The 19,618-nt window shown below is 37.8% G+C and overlaps 1 protein-coding gene across 5 annotated transcripts in view; it reads left to right on the plus strand.

Moving 5' to 3' along the window:
• LOC150103595 (CD109 antigen-like) overlaps positions 1 to 19,618 on the plus strand; it is a 716,838-nt gene that overhangs the window by 461,368 nt on the left and 235,852 nt on the right. For all 5 annotated transcript variants that reach the window (XM_090397638.1, XM_090397642.1, XM_090397639.1 and 2 more), the window contains one exon: positions 19,462 to 19,567. In XM_090397638.1, the coding sequence (XP_090253764.1) occupies positions 19,462 to 19,567 (106 nt within the window). The remainder of the gene's footprint in view (positions 1 to 19,461; positions 19,568 to 19,618) is intronic.

A 19,618-nucleotide genomic window follows, 5' to 3' on the forward strand; every position in this document is an offset into this window, starting at 1 on the left:
TCCAGAAAAGATAATTGCTTATCTTTTCTAATAAATTTTTAATTAATATTGCTTTAATTTTAGTATACTATTGTTTATTTTTGATAACTTAGTATCTGTGATTTTTGGCCTTGGGGATTTGTTATTAACTTTATTAACTGAAATTTTTAATTTTGCATTCTTTGAATGGAACACAATATCGGTACGCATGAGGTTAACTACATGGGCATCAACTGGTGCAGCTAGGCCAGCATCGGGAAAAGTGCCATTAATGATGGAGATTTTTCAAAAACAGTTTGATGTTGTGAGTTGAATATGTAAGCATGCCGAAACATGAATGATGTCTTTATGGAGAGACTAAACAAGAGACGAGAGAGAGTATCGATTTGTAGGAAGTGTGATATTTTGCTAGACTACAAGTTAATGAATGCAAAACAGACTGAAGAAATTAAAGATAGAGTAAATGAAAGAAACGGAAATGAAACCGATAGCTAGTGAGACTGAGGGAGTGAAAGAATGCAAGAAATTAGAAGCAAAAAATAAGTTATAAAGTAGCAAAAGAAAGTATGAATGAGGAAATGTAAGGTGTGACAGAATGAGAGGTAGTGAGACTATGGGAGTGAAATTGTCAGAAAACAAGATTTGATGAAACGGTTATTCAAAATAAAATAAAAAATGCTGAGTGATTAGACTTTACTGGAAACAAATGAAAGTGTGCAGAAGAATAGAATGAAAGAAAAAATGGTAAGAGAGGTGATGAGTGATTCGAGAATGGCAGTGTATGAAGATTCCATTGTTAGAGGATTGGTTAATGAGAGAGTCCATAAGGTCTGCTATCCAGGAGGAAGAATGAGCAAGATAATTCGTGCTTTGGATATGAAGGGAAAATGAGCAAGGAAATAGTGGTGGTTGTGGGGACAAATGATTTAAGCAAACATGAGGAGAATATAAGGAAGGATATTAGGAGGTTATTAATGAGAGTGAAAGATAACAGTATAGTGAGAAAGGTTGTCAGTGTGTTGCGAGGTATGACAAGGTTTAGTTTGAATTGCATTTCAATGGTGTTGGAGCGAATGAACTGGAGATACTGTTACTAGATGGAAGTGTAGTGTGTGATGCGATCAGGCGATCAGAAGTAAGAGATTAAATGAAAGATCAGGAAAGTGGTATTGAAGAGATAGATGTGCTTGGATGGAAAAATGTGATAATGTGAGAGATGAAGAGAGAGAATGGAAATGCAAGATAAACAGGTAAACAGAAGGAGCCCAGGTGGACAGGGAAACATGGAATAGGGAAAGTATGTTGGAAGCAGTAGTAAATGTATGTATGGGGATGATCAGAATAGAAATGAAATAGATCAGGATGTGTGTGTGTGTGTGTGGGGAAACTGAGCAGATATATGTGCCAAATGGTGATAAAGGTGATTAGGGCAGGGCAGGTGTGGTGGGGAAATCACAACTAACAAGTGGCTTGGGAATGACTTGTTATAGACCTAAATATGAACCGCTGTTTATTTACAAATGGCAGGAGTATCAGAAATAAGAGAGATGAAATTGTTTCATTGTTTGAGATTATTCATCCCAAAATCATTGGAATAAATGAAACAAGATTAAATGAAGATGATATCCTAATGGGAATAGAAGTGGAAGGGTATAGTGTTTACTGTGAGAATAGAAAGGACAAGAATGGAGGTGGGCTGCTGATGTGGCATGGGTAGTATATCTACATAAAGTACCCATAAAAGAGAAATAGTGACAATGGTTATGAGGCAGTGCGGTGTGATTTTGAGGTTGATAGGAAGATATATTTATTTGGATGTTGCTATAGGCCATGGAGTTTGAAGGGTAGTGATGAAGAAATGTATAAGCAACTTGAATTAGTGAATAAAAGAAGGATGATTATTATGGGCAATTTTACAGCAGTGTAGATTGGAATAAAGAGATAGAATTTGGGAATAAGGAAAATGAATTTCTTGAGTTCTTGAGAGACAATTATCTCAAGCTGCACGTAAAGGAGGTCATGTGAGGATCGAGAGATTTAGATCTGATCATTTCATCAGAGGATGCAATTATGAGTGGAGTTTTACACTTTCCTCCATATGGTGAGATTGATCATGAAGTGATCACCTGGGTTGTGGCTTGCCATATGCAGACTTCTGTGAGGAAATGATATATGTGGAAGTACAAGTATGATTATGACAAGTTTAGGAGACAGTTTGGAGCTCCGGAATGGACTGACGAGTTGAGTGGTAAGGAAATAAATGCTGCTTAGGAACTGAACAAAGAAATACATAAAAGCATCGATGTGTCAATGTATTCCGAAGTTAAAAAGGCTGAATAAGGTAGGTGTAAAATGGATGAATGAGTGGATTAAGCATGAAATATGGAAGAAGAAGTAGACACTTTGGAGTATTACAACATGAATAATGGTGATAATCAGTTACACAAAGAGTCTAAAGAGCAAGCCAGGAGAGTGACTATTAGTAAGGACAATAAAAGTGCAGTATGAGTAGAAATTAGCAAATCAGGTGAAGGAAAACCCTCAAGAATTTTTTAGATATGTAACGAGTACAAGGAAGGATGATTGTGGTATTATGATGTTAATTGATGAAAATGATAGAATGGTAATTGTTGCAGAAGACATTGTTTAAGTATTGAGTGATCAAGTTATAGGGCTCTTTCATCCTCATCAGGGTGAAATCATCAGAAACTCAAGTGTAGAGTACATAGGAGACAACATGGTTGATTGTGAGTGAGCAAGAGGTATATGAGGAAATAAATAAACTTGATGCCAATAAGACGATACAAGTTGATGACATATCACACTCTTCTTAGTAAATGTTCCAGGTAATTGGGAGTAGCATTGTCATGCTTATTTAATACGAGTCTTACAACAGTACAGGTTCCAAGAGAGAAGAAAGTAGATAAAATTGTTCCACTGCATAAAGGTGGTGATAAGACTTTGGCTACAATTTATAGGCCAATCTGTATATCTGGAGATTGGTGAAGGTTCTAGAAAGATTCGTAAGAACTAGGATACAGAAATGAGTTGATAACAGCAGTATTCCCTGTGATTGTCAGCATGGGTTTGTTAAATGGAGATCATGTTTTACTAATTTACTTATGCACTATAACAAGGTAAATGTTTTGCACAAGGGAGATACATATACAGTGGTGTACTTGGATTTTGATAGACTGCCACACAACAAGCTGTTAAATAAATTTCAACAGATGAGATTGGAAAACAGACTTCTGAGATGGATCAGTGACTGGATCTCAGATAGATATCAGAAATTTGTATGTGGGAGTGTAGTATTTCAAAAGAGGAAGGTCAGTAGTGATGTGCTGCAGGGATCGGTTTTGGGACCATTGTTGTTCAGTTTGTATATTAATGATATTGGGATGGGTTTAACTGGTGATATGCAGTAGTTTGCAGATGATGCAAAATTGGGGAGAGTAATTTAAAATGAAGTAGATGTTATGGTCTTAGAGGAGAACTAGAATAGATTTCATGAATGGGCAGGTAAGTGGAACTTCAATTCAATGTTGCAAAGCTAAGGTTTTGAAATTTGGTAAGCCATGATGGGATGCAAAGTATATACTTGATGAGGAAACTTTAAAGAGGTAGAAGAGATGAAAGATCTGGGAGTAGTGGTGGTGGACAAGAACCTGAAATTCAGGGGCCACAATGCACAAGTAATGAAGATGTTGCATCAGATAATGGTAATGATGCAGAGGACCCTGACAAGCAGAAATAGAGAGGTTATTATGCCATCATGCAAAGCCTTGATCAGGCCTCATGTGGATTATTTTACATAGATTTGGATGCCAGGTTTACATGGTGATGAGGATATGTTGGAAAGGGTCCAGAGAAGATTTACAAAGGTGGTCAGTGGTCTTTGGAAAGTGGAATATTATTATTATTATTATATGGACACCTCCATGGAGTCCGAAGACCATCGCAGGAGACCCAATCTATACACACAATCTATCATACCTATCCTTGAACCCATTAACAGAAAAAAAAAAAAAAAAAAACACTCACAACTGACTCTGGCAACCCATTCCACTCATTCACCATTCTCCATGCAAAAACCTCTAGTCCTGACACCCCCTGCTGACAACACCTTTATTCAACTTCCAAGGGGTGACTCCTTGTTCTGGTCCCTCTAGCCACATGCTAAAACATTTCCCCTGCAGCTATTCTATAAAATTCTTTAAGAACTTGAAATGTTTCTATCTATTCCTTCTTTTTCTCCTGTCAGCCAACTTCTGCAATCCACACACCTTCAATCTATTCTCATGAGGAACATTTCACAGACCACTCACCAGCACTGAACCTTGTGGCACACCACTAGTCACCAGCTTTTGCCTCAATTCTGCCACTACATATACCACTTTTTGATATCTGTACAGCAGCCACCCTTTATACACTTGGTTAAGTGGATAAGTTCACTCTTATCCACTTAACCAATGTCATATCTATCCCCATTTCTTCTAATTTGCATAACAGTGTTCCATGTGGTATTCTGTCAAATGTCTTTTCAAAATCCAGCAAAATCATCATGTGGCCATTTCCTTTATCCAACTCAGCTATAACTCTATTATAAAAAGTTATTAAATTACTCATGCATGACCGACCCTTCACAAAGCCACGTTGACCCTCATACAGGATCATATTTTTATCCACCCATTGAATTCTCTTTTTTACCAATTTTTCTAATACATTTACCACCACACCTGAGATACTGATTGGTCTATAATTTGCTACTGTAGTCTTAGAATGTCCCTTATGCCAAGGAATAATTTTGCCCTCTTTCCACTCCCTTGGAACTCTACCAGAGCTGAGACTTAAATTAAACAGCTTAGTCAAAGGCATTGCTAGTTCTCTTGCACATTCTTGCAAATCCCTAGCTGATTCATCTAATCCCACAGCTGTATTTACATTGAGATTCTGTAATATCCTAAGAACCTCCAATTCATCCACCTCTGTTCCCACATTAGTGTCTGTCAAATAGGTAAAGCAGTAACCTCACTAAGAAGATATATGCTTGCAAAGTGGTCACTCAGTAACTCAACTATTTTATCTGCTTCTGTCTCCTCGTGACCATAATCACTCATTAAGATTAATCTTCCATAGTCATTCTTCCTCCATCACATAATGAAAGAACTTTTTGGGAATTCCTTTGGCCTGCTTGGCTAAATTCTTCTCATAATCTGATTTTGCCTTACTTGCCATGCTGGTCAACTTTCTTGCATGAGCCTTATACTCTTCACGAGTTTGCTGGTCACCTTTCTCTTTATATACCCTCCACAACGTTTTCTTCTTCTGCAGCTCATGCTTATTGATATTATTCATCCATCTAAGTCCTACCTGATTAACCATCTTTATCCTCCTTAAACCTCCTTACTATACACTCCAATACTGTTTCCTCTAGAAGACCCTTAACTACATTCTAAGCACTACTAACATCCATGCAGATTTAAGCTTCTTCTTAAGCATGCCATAATCACCTGCCTTGTAGTTCCACAAATACCCCTTCTTGATAGAATATTATTATTATTATTACATAACACCTCCAGGAAGTCCAAAGACTCATCAAGGGAGGGCACCTGCTCTACAGCTCTCCATCCCCCACCACTCCACTAATCGCAACTACCTCCTTCATCTACACCAGCGCCATCTACCACTGACCACCACCACTATATTCCCAGACAATCACAAACACATGCCCACAGCCAGATTCGAACCCACATATTCCTCATGTTTTACAATTTCCCAAGTCAAGACCCAATAACCAATATCCCAAGTCTGAGGACAGATTACGAGAATGTAAGTTGCAAAGCCTCATGAATAGGAGGAAGAGGGGGGGGGGGGAATATGATTGAGACATATAAGCTAGTCAGGGGTTGTCATTAGGTTGACATGAAAGAGATTTTTCATAAAATGGGAATGGGGGGAGAACAAGAGGCAATCACTGGAAACTGTATAAGGAGGGTGTGAGCAGAGGAGTGAGGAGAAGGTTCTTTATATGGACAGTGGTTAGTGAGTAGAATGCATTGTCTGAGTGTGTCGTGAATGTAGACACATTGAATCGGTTTAAGGCATAGTTAGGTTATGTCAGCTGTAAATTGCCACTCTCACCAATATGACATTCAGTCACAAGCAGATCGTCTGATGCTATGAAACAGTCTAAAATTCTTGATCCTCATGATTCTTGCATCACATGCTGCATAACACATTCTTCTCTCAAGAAGTTCTCCTTTATCAAGGAAATTTTGTTGATACCAGTAATCTTTAATTTCCAATAGTTTCTGACCTCTGGAATGTCGAGTACGAGGAAAGATTGAGAAGATGTAATTTGCAGAGTCTGGTGGACAGGAGAAAAAGGAGAGATATGATAGAGACCTACAAGTTGGTAAGGGGTTGTTATAGGATCAATGTTGGAGAAGTTCTACAGAAAATAGTGGGAAATTAGGGGAGAACCTGAGGTCATCCCTGGAAACTGTATAAAGAAGGTGTGAGTAGGGGAGTGAGAAGCAGGTTTTTTTCGTGCAGAATTGTAAATGATTGGAATGCCTTGCCTGAGATTAGCTCTGCTAACAGATTCCTGGATGCTGACAATGTCAAGTTCTTTCCTAATATCCTCGTTTTTAATATGATATCAGAATTGCAGATGTTAATGTCAGCTCTTTGCTTTATGCAGACGATGTTATACTTCTAAATAAATCTGCTACAAGTCTGCAAGATCCCCTGACTAAATTGAATAACAGTTGTAATAGATATGGTATGAAGGTCAGCAATAAAAAGACAAAGACAATGAAAACAGGCAGAAACATTGAAAATATCAACTGCGTTGTGAATGAAGAACTTATAGAACAAGTAAAACATTTCAGCTACTTAGGCACGATTTTTAGTGAAGATGGTAAATTAAATATGGAAATGGTCAACAAAGCTGGTATGGTAGGAAGTCAATTGAATAAATTCATATGTAATAAGAGAGAAATTAGTCGGAACACTAAATTAGCTGTATACAATACAGTGTTCAAACCAGTTTTAACTTATGGATCTGAGAGCTGGGTCAGAAGTAAAACACTTGACCAAAGACTAGCGACTGCAGATATGAGAGTCCTGAGAAAGATTACAGGCATGAACAGATGACATCAATGGCAATATCATATTAAAAACGAGGATATTAGGAAAGAACTTGACATTGTCAGCATCCAGGAATCTGTTAGCAGAGCTAATCTCAGGTGGTATTGTCACTTAAATAAAATGGGCAAGGAAAGATTAGCAAAACAAGTGTTCTCTGCCAGGTTGGCAGGAAAAACGACCCAGAGGAAGACCAAGGTATAGGTGGATTGATACGGTACAAAGTGCCTTAGACGATAGAAATATAAGATATGATAATGTTGGAGTCTTGACAAGTAACAGACTGATTTGGAGGAAAATTTTAGATAGGAAGTTAGTGATGATGTAAATTTTTCATGCAGTACTATCATATCCTGTACACCCCTTGAGGGTACTTGTAAGGAAGTTGATGATGATTATTATTATTACCCCAAGACCTCATTTAGTCAAAGACTCATCTGGGAGGTCCTTTTATCATACACACAGCTCATTATACCATGCCTTGAACACATTCAAACTCCTTGCGGACACCACACTCTCAGGCAAGGCGTTTCTAAGCTTCTTCAACAACCTCCAGAATATTTTGCCACTTTCTTGATATTTACTTTCTATGTTCTTGTCAAAGTCCTCCCATGACTTTTGTATAGTCAGTTTTACATAGTGTTTAGCTTTCTTACATTTGTCTCTGTATTCTCTAAGAGCACAAGCTGACTTATTTGCAAGGAACTTTTGATATGCTTTCTTCTTTTCCTTCACTGCCTCTTTAACTTCCTGTGTCCACCAGGGAGTTCTGATTTTTTTATCCTTGCAGACAACCTCCCCACATGGCTCTCTGGCTGAATCAATGAGGGTTTTCTATAAGGCTTGCCACTGAATCTCCAAGGTTTGGTTCCTGTTCTCAAACTGTTTTATTTTTTTTTTCTTTGTGTATTTTAGTCTACATTTCATATCTGAGAACTGTTCAACTTTTATTCTCTTTAAAACTTTCTTACATGTTATTCTTTTCAATATGAAATTCAATTTTATCTTGCTCAAGACTAAATAGTGATCACTTCCAATTTCAAATCCTCTGTACACTCTGGTATCCTGCACCAGGGAGAAAACATCACTTTCAACAATAACATAGTCAATGAAACTTTTCTTATTCCTTGCCTCTTCTCTCCATGCAAATTTGTGCACATTTTTATGTTGGAACACGGTGTTAATAATAACCAGTAAATGTCCTGAGCAGAAATCCAACAGCTATTTGCCATTATATTAGTTTTGCTTTTTTCTCCAAATTTTCCCAAAATATTTTTGTATGTCTGACAATCACTTGCTACTTTTCTATTTAGATCCCCAACAAGGACCAACTTTTCCTTTTTCATTGTGTCAGCTGCTTTTTCTAAAGCATCAAAATTTCTCCACTTCTCCCTTAGTAGAACCTTCTGTGGGACCATAGGCACAAATAAGGCTCATTGACCAATTCCCCTTTCTGATATTTGTCCACATCACTCTACTTGAGACTGTCTGCCATTCAAGAAGATTAACCTCGTATTTTGTGTTGAATACTATCGCTACTCCTTCTTTACTTTGATTGTAATTGCCTGAATATAACATTTTGTATTTATTGCTCAGAGAGATATCACCAATTTTTGTCTTTTTTGTTTCAGTTACCTCTATTATGTCGATCTGGTACAAATTTGGGATTTATTATTATTATTATTATTATGATTATTATTCAGGCCTCCATGGAGTCAAAAGACTCATCGTGGGAGGTCCTTCCTAAGAACATAAAGTCTGTCAAGACTCATCAAGAGGAGGTTCCCCCTAAGAAACACAAAATCTATCATACCACTCCTTAAACTCATTGACTGTTCTCGCCCTCACCACTCTATCAGGCAATGCATTCCACGGCTCAATCCCCCCCCCATGCAAAGAAACCACTCCTCACCCTCTTGCTCACAGTTTCCTCTAGCCGACCAAATTGTATTCTTATTGACTTAAACCAATATATAATAATAATAATAATAATAATCATCAAATGAATAAATCAATGTCACAAACTCATTGCCCTTATTCCTCATTCGTCTTGCATTTGTATTGTATATAGAAAAACATTGCATCGCCACTATTTCCATAACTGTTATTACTCTTCACATTTCACTTGGCTGTGCAGTATGGTAAACAGCATCTCATATCTCAAGCTACCATCCCCCATATGAGGCTATCCCTTTCAATTCTCGTTTCTCTACCCTCAGATGCTCACTTTCCAAAAAAATCCTGCTGTGTTCGAACTGATATTAATGAAGGTATGTGCACTAAAAATACCTCTCTTAATACTGAAACTTTCATTTTTTTCTCATGTTGATAATCTACATCTATCTTTGCCATGTCGTTATCCACTTAAGTATAGTAAGATGGCATAATAAGTGGCCTGGTGAGCTGAGTGGTTAGCTTCCTATCTGGTAAGCTAACCTGGTTAGCTTCTTGCAGCTGATCATTACCAACATAAGTTGGTAATGATTATTATTATTATTATTATTATTATTATTATTACCTCTCCAAGACCTCATTAAGTCAAAGACTCATCTGGGAGGTCCTTTTATCACACACACACACATCTCATCATACCATGTTTTAAACACATTCAAACTCTTTGCAGACACCACATTCTCAGGCAAGTCATTCCAATTCTCTTTATACAGTTTCCAGAGATGACCTCTGGTTCTCCCCTGATCTCCCACTATTCTCTGTAGAACTTCTCCAGCATTGATCCTATAACAACCCCTTACCAACTTGTAGGTCTCTATCATATCTCCCCTCTTCCTTCTCTCCACTAGACTCTGCAAATTACATCTTTTCAATCTTTCCTCATACTCGACATTCCAGACGTCAGAAACTATCTTAGTCAGTCGCCTTTCGATCCTTTCCAACATCTCTTCATCCTTCTGAAAACCAGGTAACCAAATCTGCGCACAATAGTCCATGTGTGGCCTAATCAAAGCCTTATACAATGGAACAAGAATCTCCCTACTTCTACACATCAGTGTCCTCCACATCATTCCCAGAAACTTTTATGTCGTATTCACCATTTTGGCGATGTGTCCCCTAAATTTTAGATCCTTATCCATTATCACCGTCAGATCTCTTATTTCCTCTACCTCCAACAATATATTCTCACCAAGCATAAATTCTGCATCCCATCTTTGATTTCCAAATTTTAAAAAACTTTACATTTTGCAACATTGAACTCACATCCCCATTTCCGTGCCCAATCACTCAATCTATTCAAGTCTTACTGTAAGACCACAACATCATCACTACACTTCATGGTTTGTCCCAACTTTGCATCATCTGCAAACAACTGAATATCCCCATCCAAATCTTCACCTATATCATTAATATAGGTGAAGAGTTGGGTTGACAACAATGGTATAATCTTTGATGGACAGCATGGATTTGCTAAAGGGAGGTCGTGTTTTAGTAATCTACTTTCTTATTACAATAAAGTGACTGCTTCCTTGGACAGAGGAGAAGGATACACAGTAATATACTTGGATTTTGCAAAAGGTTTTGATAGAGTACCTCATGATAAGTTGACAGTCAAACTAGAGCAGATGGGGTCGGATATTAGATTAGTGCATTGGATTGGAGACTGGCTATCTGATAGGTATCAACAAGTTGTGTATGGGGGTGCAATATCCAGGAAAAGGAGAGTCACTAGTGGAGTGCCTCAGGGATCTGTTTTAGGGCCATTACTATTTAACTTGTATATTAATGATATAGGTGAAGATTTGTATGGAAACATTCAGTTGTTTGCTGGTGATGCAAAGTTGGGACAAACCATTAAGAGTATTGAAGATGTTGTGGCCTTACAAGAAGACTTGAATAAATTGTGTGATTGGGCAAGCAAATGGGGATGTGAGTTCAATGTTGCAAAATGTAAGGTTTTGAAATTTGGAAAACAAAGATGGGATGCAGAATTTATGCTTGGTGAGAATATATTGTTGGAAGTAGAGGAAATAAGAGATCTGGGGATGATAGTGGATAAGGATCTAAAATTTAGGGGACACATCACCAAAATTGTGAAGACAACACAAAGACTTCTGGGAATGATGCGGAGGACACTGACGTGTAGAAGTAGGGAGATTCTTGTTCCATTGTATAAGGCTTTGATTAGGCCACACATGGACTATTGTGCCCAGATTTGGTCACCTGGTTTTCAGAAGGATGAAGAGATATTGGAAAGGGTCCAAAGGCGACTGACTAAGGTAGTTTCTGACCTCTGGAATGTCGAGTATGAGGAAAGATTGAAAAGATGTAATTTGCAGTCTAGTGGGGAGAAGGAAGAGGGGAGATATGATAGAGACCTACAAGTTGGTAAGGGGTTGTTATGGGATCAATGGTGGAGAAGTTCTACAGAGAATAGTGGGAGATCAGGGGAGAACCAGAGGTCATCCCTGGAAACTGTATAAACAGGGTGTGAGTAAGGGAATGAGAGGCAGGTTTTTTTCGTGCAGAGTTGTGAGTGATTGGAATGCCTTGCCTGAGAGTGTGGTGTCTGCAAGGAGTTTGAATGTGTTTAAGACGCGGTATGATGAGATGTGTGTGTGAGATAAAAGGACCTCCTAGATGAGTCTTTGACTTCATGAGGTCTTGTTTAATAATAATAATAATAATAATAATATACAAGTTAAGCAGCAATGGACATAAAACAGACCACTGAGGCACTCCACTAGTGACTTTCCTTTTCCTGGATATTGCTCCCCCATACATAACTTGTTGATACCTATCAGATAGCCAATCTGCAATCCAATGCACCAATCTAATATCCAACCCCATGTGCTCTAGTTTGACTGTCAACCTATCATGAGGTACTCTATCAAAAGCCTTTACACAATCCAAGTATATTACCGTGTATCCTTTTCCTCTGTCCAAGGAAGCAGTCACTTTAGTGCAATAAGTAAGTAGATTACTAAAACATGACATCCCTTTAGCAAATCCATGCTGTCCATCAAAGATAATACCATTGTTGTCAACCGAACTCAGGATCCTAGTTCTCACAAGCTTCACTGACAACTTAACCACAACATCTGACACACAGATAGGCCTATAGTTTGATGCTTCAGTTTGATCACCTCCTTTATGAAGTGGCACAATCTTGCCCTCCTTCCATTCCTTAGGAATTTGACCAAGTGCAAGACTCATATTAAAAAATTATGTCAAGGCAGGTGTCACCTCCCTGGCATATTCTTTCAGAATATGTGGTGATATATTATCAAGTCCCACAGCCTTATTAACATCTGGCTTACTCAACTTCCCCATACACCTCTTACTCACCTACAGTCAGTCTCTCCTCCCCATCACCAACTGCTCACAATCCCTCCATGAAGTCACATTCGCAAGATTGAAAGACCTTTATGAACTGCTCATTAAATATCTCAACCACACATTCTACATTAGCTGTCTTTATACATTTTCTCTAATCAATGTCATCCTTCCATAATTATTCTCTCTTTTGCTGGCTACATATCGAATGAACCCAACCAAGTCACCCTCCTTGCTTGGTCTTTGTAGACCTTATGGAATTGGTTATTTCCACTTCTCTTATGCCACCTCCACAATGCCTTTTTCTCTGTATCGCATGCTTAATCTCTTTATTTATCCATCTCAGAACCACCTTATTTAACCTTCTCACCCTTTGAATAAATTTAGACATTGCAACTACTGAACAGTTTTTGAAAATTCCCCAAGCTGCATTGATGTCTTTTCCAGCTAACTCCTCATTCCACGCTACAACCGCAAGCTGTCTCCTGAGCTCTTCATAATCACCCCCCCCCCCTTGTAGTTCCACATATACTCTTTTCTCACATAGGGCCTTGTGCTGCTGGCAACCACCCAGGTAATCACCTCATGGTCACTCTTACCAATTGGTGGATGATTTGACACCTCATTTACAATTACATCCCCTGGTAAGATGACCCAATCCAAGACTCTGAATCCTCGTGTGCCCTCTGTCACATAATGTCTGAGGTAGTTATTCCTCAGAAACTGAAGAAACTCATTTTATTTACTTCCAGTTAATATCTCATCATTCCAGTCTATATTGCCATAATTAAAATCACCCATAATAATCACCCTTTTCATATTTGCTTTTGGCTAATTTGATTATATACATTTCATTATCACCACCACCCACATTTCCTGGTCTATAACAACATCCAACCAAGTATTTGATTCCATTCTCCTGTATGCCACGCCATACTGGCTCAAAACCACTGGCACTATTTTTCTCTTGCATCTCCACTTTATATGGACATAACTCTTTCTCTATCATCGATAGTACTCCCCCTCACTTTTTACCTCACAAAACACATCATACCCTTCCATCTCTATTCCTGTCAGGATGTCATCCTTTTCCAACCATATCTCACCTATTCCAAGAATCTTTGGGTGAACAGATGCAATTAGTGCAACCATTTCATCTGCCTTGTTTCTTATACTTCTATCATTTGTATACAAACACAACAGCTCATTTCTGGATCTACAGCTAGTTCTACTGATACTACCACTCACTCGATGTGATCTCTCCATGCTTGACTGGGGTCATTTCCATTTCTGCTTCTTCATTTTAAAATCGTTTTCAATTCTAACTGTTTCCTCTTGATCTCTGGTCATCCCATTCCTTTTCTGCCTACACATGCTCTCACCTCCTCTTGGAGCATCCACCTTTCTCACGCTGTGTATCCCTATCCACCCTGAGCCTCCCTATTTCCCTGTTCCTCTTGCACACCCATTCTCTCATTTTCTATACTCATACCACTCACTTCCCCATTAGCTGCAAGAAGAGTACAAAGAGCAGGCCAGGAAGGTAATTTGGCTGGTGTAAATGCAACAGAAGTGAGTATGAGAAGAAGTTAGCCAATCAAGCTAACAAAAATCCTAGCAAGTTCTTTTGATACGTGTCAAGTCGAAGGGGAAAATTACTATGGGAGTATGATGCTAATTGATGACACTGGCAGATAGGTAACCAATGCAGAGAAAATACTTAATTATTCAATGATCAGTTTATCAGTGAATTTCATCCTCATGATGACATCAGAAAAAGCTGGTCTGTGTAGGGTATGGCAGAGGAGGTACTGATGGTGAATGAGCATAAAGTATATGACGAATTAAGTAAACTTGATATTATATTTTCTGAAACAGCAAGATGAGTAACAATCAATGTATAAATTTGAATACCAGAATTATGAATTCAGCGATATTTACTAGCACATAGTTCCACAACTTCAGTAAGCTGAAATTGAAACCTGACAGCAGGCTGGCATTTCTAAAATGTTATAGGGATAATAAAATCATTCCCACCTCTATAAAATTGAAAACCGCTTTAACTCAATTAAGGCACTCTGCATTTACAAGAATACTACTTTCATCTCTTAAGAGAACAAATTAATGACACATGTACTTTGTTCGCCAACACTAATGAAGCTATCTGTATGCTAAAAAAACTTGCACCATGCTTAATGCAGCAGCTAAGGCATTCCATGAACATAAAATTAAAGATACCAAGAAATAATATATTTGGTTTAATCCTTTATCCAAGTGTAAGCAAATGAGTTTGCAACTGAACTATTTTCAGGACTAGGGCAATTGTGGTAAAGGTGTATGACTTCACATCACTTGCCTTAGTAAGAAATTATATACTTGGTTTAATCCTTTATCTAAGTATATAATGTCTTGATATAACAAAGTAGAAACACTTTCAACAACTATCCATGAACTGAAAGTTGGCACATTCAAAAGTTTCCCCAGTCTGGTTACAAAAGCTCTCCTAAGCTTTAATGAATATCTGAAAGAAGTGTAGTGAAATGGTCTCCTATGACATGCAACCAGAACTTCAGCATTCAGAATTGGATTGATAATAGCACTTTTCTTTATGATAGTCATCATGGGTTTGTTAGGGGAAGAAGATCATGTTTCAACAATCTGCTTATGTATTACAATAAGGTGACAAATTCACTTGATAAATGAGATGCACTGATACATGTGGTATACTGTGGTATACATGTTGAGAGATATTAGATATCAGAGAGTGGTTTATTCAGGAGTAGAGTCCAAAAGACGGTCTGTGACTGGTGGTGTACCGCAGGCTTCTGTTCTTAGACCATTACTTTTCAATTTGTTCATTAACAATATAGGAAAGGATATGAGAGGAAGTGTTCACTTGTTTGCTGATGATGCAAAGTTGAGTAGACCATTACTTTGACATCCTGTGAATGCACAGGATGTCAAAATTTTGCAAGATGATTTGGATAGTTTGGAGGACTGGGCTAAGGAAAATGGATGTCAATTTAATGTGGCAAAGTGTGTAAGGTTATGCATTTTGGGTTGAAAAGATTAGCAGCAGTATATCACATTGGTGGAACCGTACTCCAGGAGATTGATGAGGCTAGGGATTTGGGAGTGTTGGTGGATAGGGAGTTGAAGTTTAGGGGGGCACATTGCAAAAGTGGCTAAATCAGCTCATCAAATCACTTGGTAGCTGAAAAATACTTTAACAAGCTGAGATAAACAGGTTATTGTTCCTCTGTATCGAGCCTTGATAAGACCCCATCTAGACTACTGTGCCCAGATATGGGCGCCAGAGTTTCTTCTTGATGGGGAGGAGGTGGAGAGGATCCAAAGACGAGTGATCAAGATAATAGCAGGACTATGGAATGAACCTTATGAGAACAGGTTGAAGATTTGTCGGCTGCAGAAATTGGTTGATAGATGAAAAAGGGGTGATATGATTGAGACATTCAAATTACTGAAGGTTTCTATAAGATTAATTCAGAAGATATTTTTGAGAATAGGACTGGTAGTGGGAGGACTAGGGACCATCCATGGAAGCTTGGTGAGAGTGTGGTTAGCAAGGGTGTTAGAGCTAGGTTTTTTACTTGGAGAGTGGTAAATGAGTGGAATAAGCTGCCAGAGTCTGTTGTGGGTGCCATGACTATAAATGAGTTCAAGGTGAAGTGTGATAGATATTGTGTGAATGTTGAATAGTTGTTCTTGACATAATGTTGGACCTCCGTCGATGAGTCTAAGGACTCCTTGGAGCTGCCCGTAATAATAATAATAATAATACTTTGATTTTTCAAAGTGCCTTTGATAGACTGCCACATGACAAGCTAGTAGTAAACCAAAACACATGGAATTAGATAACAGACCAATAAGTTTGATAGTTGACAGTTATCAGACAGACAGTTATCAGCAGGTTTTATATGGAGGAGTGGTATCCTAAAAGAAGAAGGTCACTAATGGAGTTCCACAAGGGTATGTTTTAGGATCATTATTGTTTAACTTGTATGTTAATGATATTAGGACTGGCCTTACTAGAGATATGCTACTATTCACTGATGAATCAAAATTTATTATGGGCTATGAGAAGTATAGCTGACATTGTGTCATTGCAGGAGGATCTGAATTGAATATGTGAGTGGGTAAATTAATGGAGCTATCAATCTAATGTTGTAAAGCACAAGGCTTTGAAATTTGTTAGCAAAGTTTGGATGCAGATTATACATTTCATGCAGAAAGTTTGGAAGAGATGAGAGATCTGGGAGTGATGATGGATTGAGTCTTGAAATTTATGGGTCACATTGTTAAAATTGTAAGAACATTCCAATCGATTATGCTATAATGAGGAGGATATTGACATACAGCGAAAAAGAGGTTATGGTTCCTCTGTATAAGACTTTGATCAGTTTACATATGGACTACTGTGCACAGATTTGGTCACCTAGTTTTTTTTTTGGGGGGGGGGGGGTTAGAATGTATTGGAGAAAGTTCCAGAGAAGGTTTACAAAGTTAGCGTCAGGTCTATGGAATGTCACATATGAGGAGAGAGAGAGAGAGAGAGAGATTGAGGGGAATGCAACTTACAGAGCTTTATGAATAGAAGAAGAGAGAATATGATTGATGCATATAAGTTGGTGAGGGATTGTTATCAGATTAATGTGGGGAAGATATTTAAATAGTGTAGAGGGGGGGTGTGCAAAGGTAGAACTAGAAAATCCATGGAAGTTGTTTAAGGAGAGTGTGAGCAGGGAGTGAGAAGCAGGTTCTCTGTATGGTGTGGTATGTATTGCCTGAAGGTGTGGTTAGTGCAAACCCTGTGAACATGTTCAAGTCATGGTTCAGTGATCTTTTGGCATGAGAGAGTATTGAGCTCCGGCAATGAGTTTTGACATCATGGAGCTCAGATATTAATAATAATAATAATGTACAATATATTGGAACTAGAATATATAAATTAACACAGAGTCAAAAAACCAAGTCTGATTAAAAAATACAGAAGAGTACTCAAGAATACAAATAAATTTAAAAGTGTAATGATAATACAAAATATGCTTAATTATTATTATCATCGTCATCATACTGAACCTCTGGAGTCGGATTCATCTCAGGTTACCCATACACGGCACTAATGTACCATAGGTTGATCAACCAACCTCTCGTGTATGGGCTCAAACATATTTACACAATATTTATCTTATCGCTACTTGAACTTATTATTATTATTATTATTACTATTATGTGACACCTTCAGGGAGTCCAAAGACTCATCGAGGGAGGACACCTGCTCTACAACTCTCTGTCTCCACCACTCAATCCACCAATTACAATGAACCACAACTACACAAATGCTATCTACCACCCAACACTAGGTTATTTTCACAAACAATCGCAAACATCCATGCTCACAGCAGGATTTGAACCCATCTGACAAATCACTCATGAGTGCCTCTGGCAACCTATCATTTCATCACCCCTCTCTTATCTTCATGTCCATTGAGCATGGGAATGGGGATGTGAGTTCAATGTTGCAAACTGCAAGGTTTTAAAATTTGGAAAACAAAAATGGGATGCAGAATTTATGCTTCGTGAGGATATATTGTCAGAGGTGGAGGAAATAAGAGATTTAGGGATGATAGTGGATAAGGATCTGAAATTTAGGAGACACATTGCCAAAATTGTGAAGGCAGCACAAATACTTCTGGCAATAATGCAGAGGTCACTGACTTGTAGAAGTAGGGAGATTCTTGTTCCATTATATAAGGCTTTGATTAGGCCACACATGGACTACTGTGCAGATTTAGTCACTTGGTTTTCAAAGGAGGAAGAGATGTTGGAAAGGTCCAGAGGCAACTGACTAAGGTGTTTTCTAACCTCTGGAATTTGGAGTATGAGGAAAGATTGAGAAGATGCAACTGGCAGAGTCTGGTGGACAGGAGGAAGAGGGGAGATATGATAGAGACCTACAAGTTGGTAAGGGGTTGTTATAGGATCAATGCTGGTGAGGTTCTACAGAAAATAGTGGAAGATCAGGGGAGAACCAGAGGTCATCCCTGGAAACTGTATAAAGAGGGTGTGAATAGGGGAGTGAGAAGCAGGTTTTTTTCATGCAGAGTTGTGAATGATTGGAATGCCTTGCTTGAATGTGTGGTGTCTGCAGAGAATTTGAGTGTGTTTAAAGCATGGTATGATGAGCTGTGTGTATGATAAAGGGACCTCCTAGATGAGTCTTTGACTCCATGAGATCTTGGGTAATAATAATAATAATAATGTCCTAGTTGGCTGGAGCTGTTCCTGATTGCAAAATATTAATTAATATATTTAATGGTCTCTTTATGCAGTTCCAAGCCAGTGTATTTAAAGTTTCATAATTTTTCCATCATTATAATGTAATGATAATAATAATACTAATAAAAATAATAATAAATATTTTATCAGGTTATTTGTTGGTAAATTAATATATAACTAAATAACATTTAAATGATACGTTATAAGAAATTATATTATTTTTTTCATTCTTATTTTACCCCAGCATCAGTAAGCAAAAATGTGCACATTAAATATCTTAATAACTAGGCTGCTTTTATATAAGGCAAGCTGACTTTACATCAAATTGCTGTGGTATACCATAATGCATACCATACCCCCTTTTCAAACTTATATAATGATGTACAATATGGCAAGACCCATTTTGTTCTTTATTGAGGTCACTACCAACCACGGCTGTTCTGATCTTTTAATCTTTATTAAAGTCTCATCAGTAAGAACTAGACTTGCAGAGATACTAAGAGCTAACTCAGTGACAGAAGACATATTTTCATACAGAAGTAGCAAAATGTGTTTAAAAGTCACTAGTACTTTTTTTTTTCTGTTATTCTCTCATTTTTATTGTCATATTTTTTTTACTTGCTCGTTATTTACATTTGACAAAACAGTAGTAATCTCAATGCATTGCAGTTTAAGTGGGAAAAAATAATTTTATTCTTGGTGAAATTCATCAGCACTAAACTTTCACATATTATTTACTAGGTCTTCAGAAAGATGAACCAAATCTCTTTGATTTTAAACTTCATCGCCGCAATCGCATTCAGAGGCTTTATGAGAACTCTTGGTTGTGGTACGATATCAATATAGGGTAAGCATTAAATGTAATTTAGTCTTTTCCAAGAAATAACAAATATTGCAA

Source organism: Typopeltis vanoorti, chromosome 9 (assembly GCF_054136105.1).
Source record: "Typopeltis vanoorti isolate ZY-2024b chromosome 9, IOZ_Tvanoo_1.0, whole genome shotgun sequence".
Classification (NCBI taxonomy): Eukaryota; Metazoa; Arthropoda; class Arachnida; order Uropygi; family Thelyphonidae; genus Typopeltis; species Typopeltis vanoorti.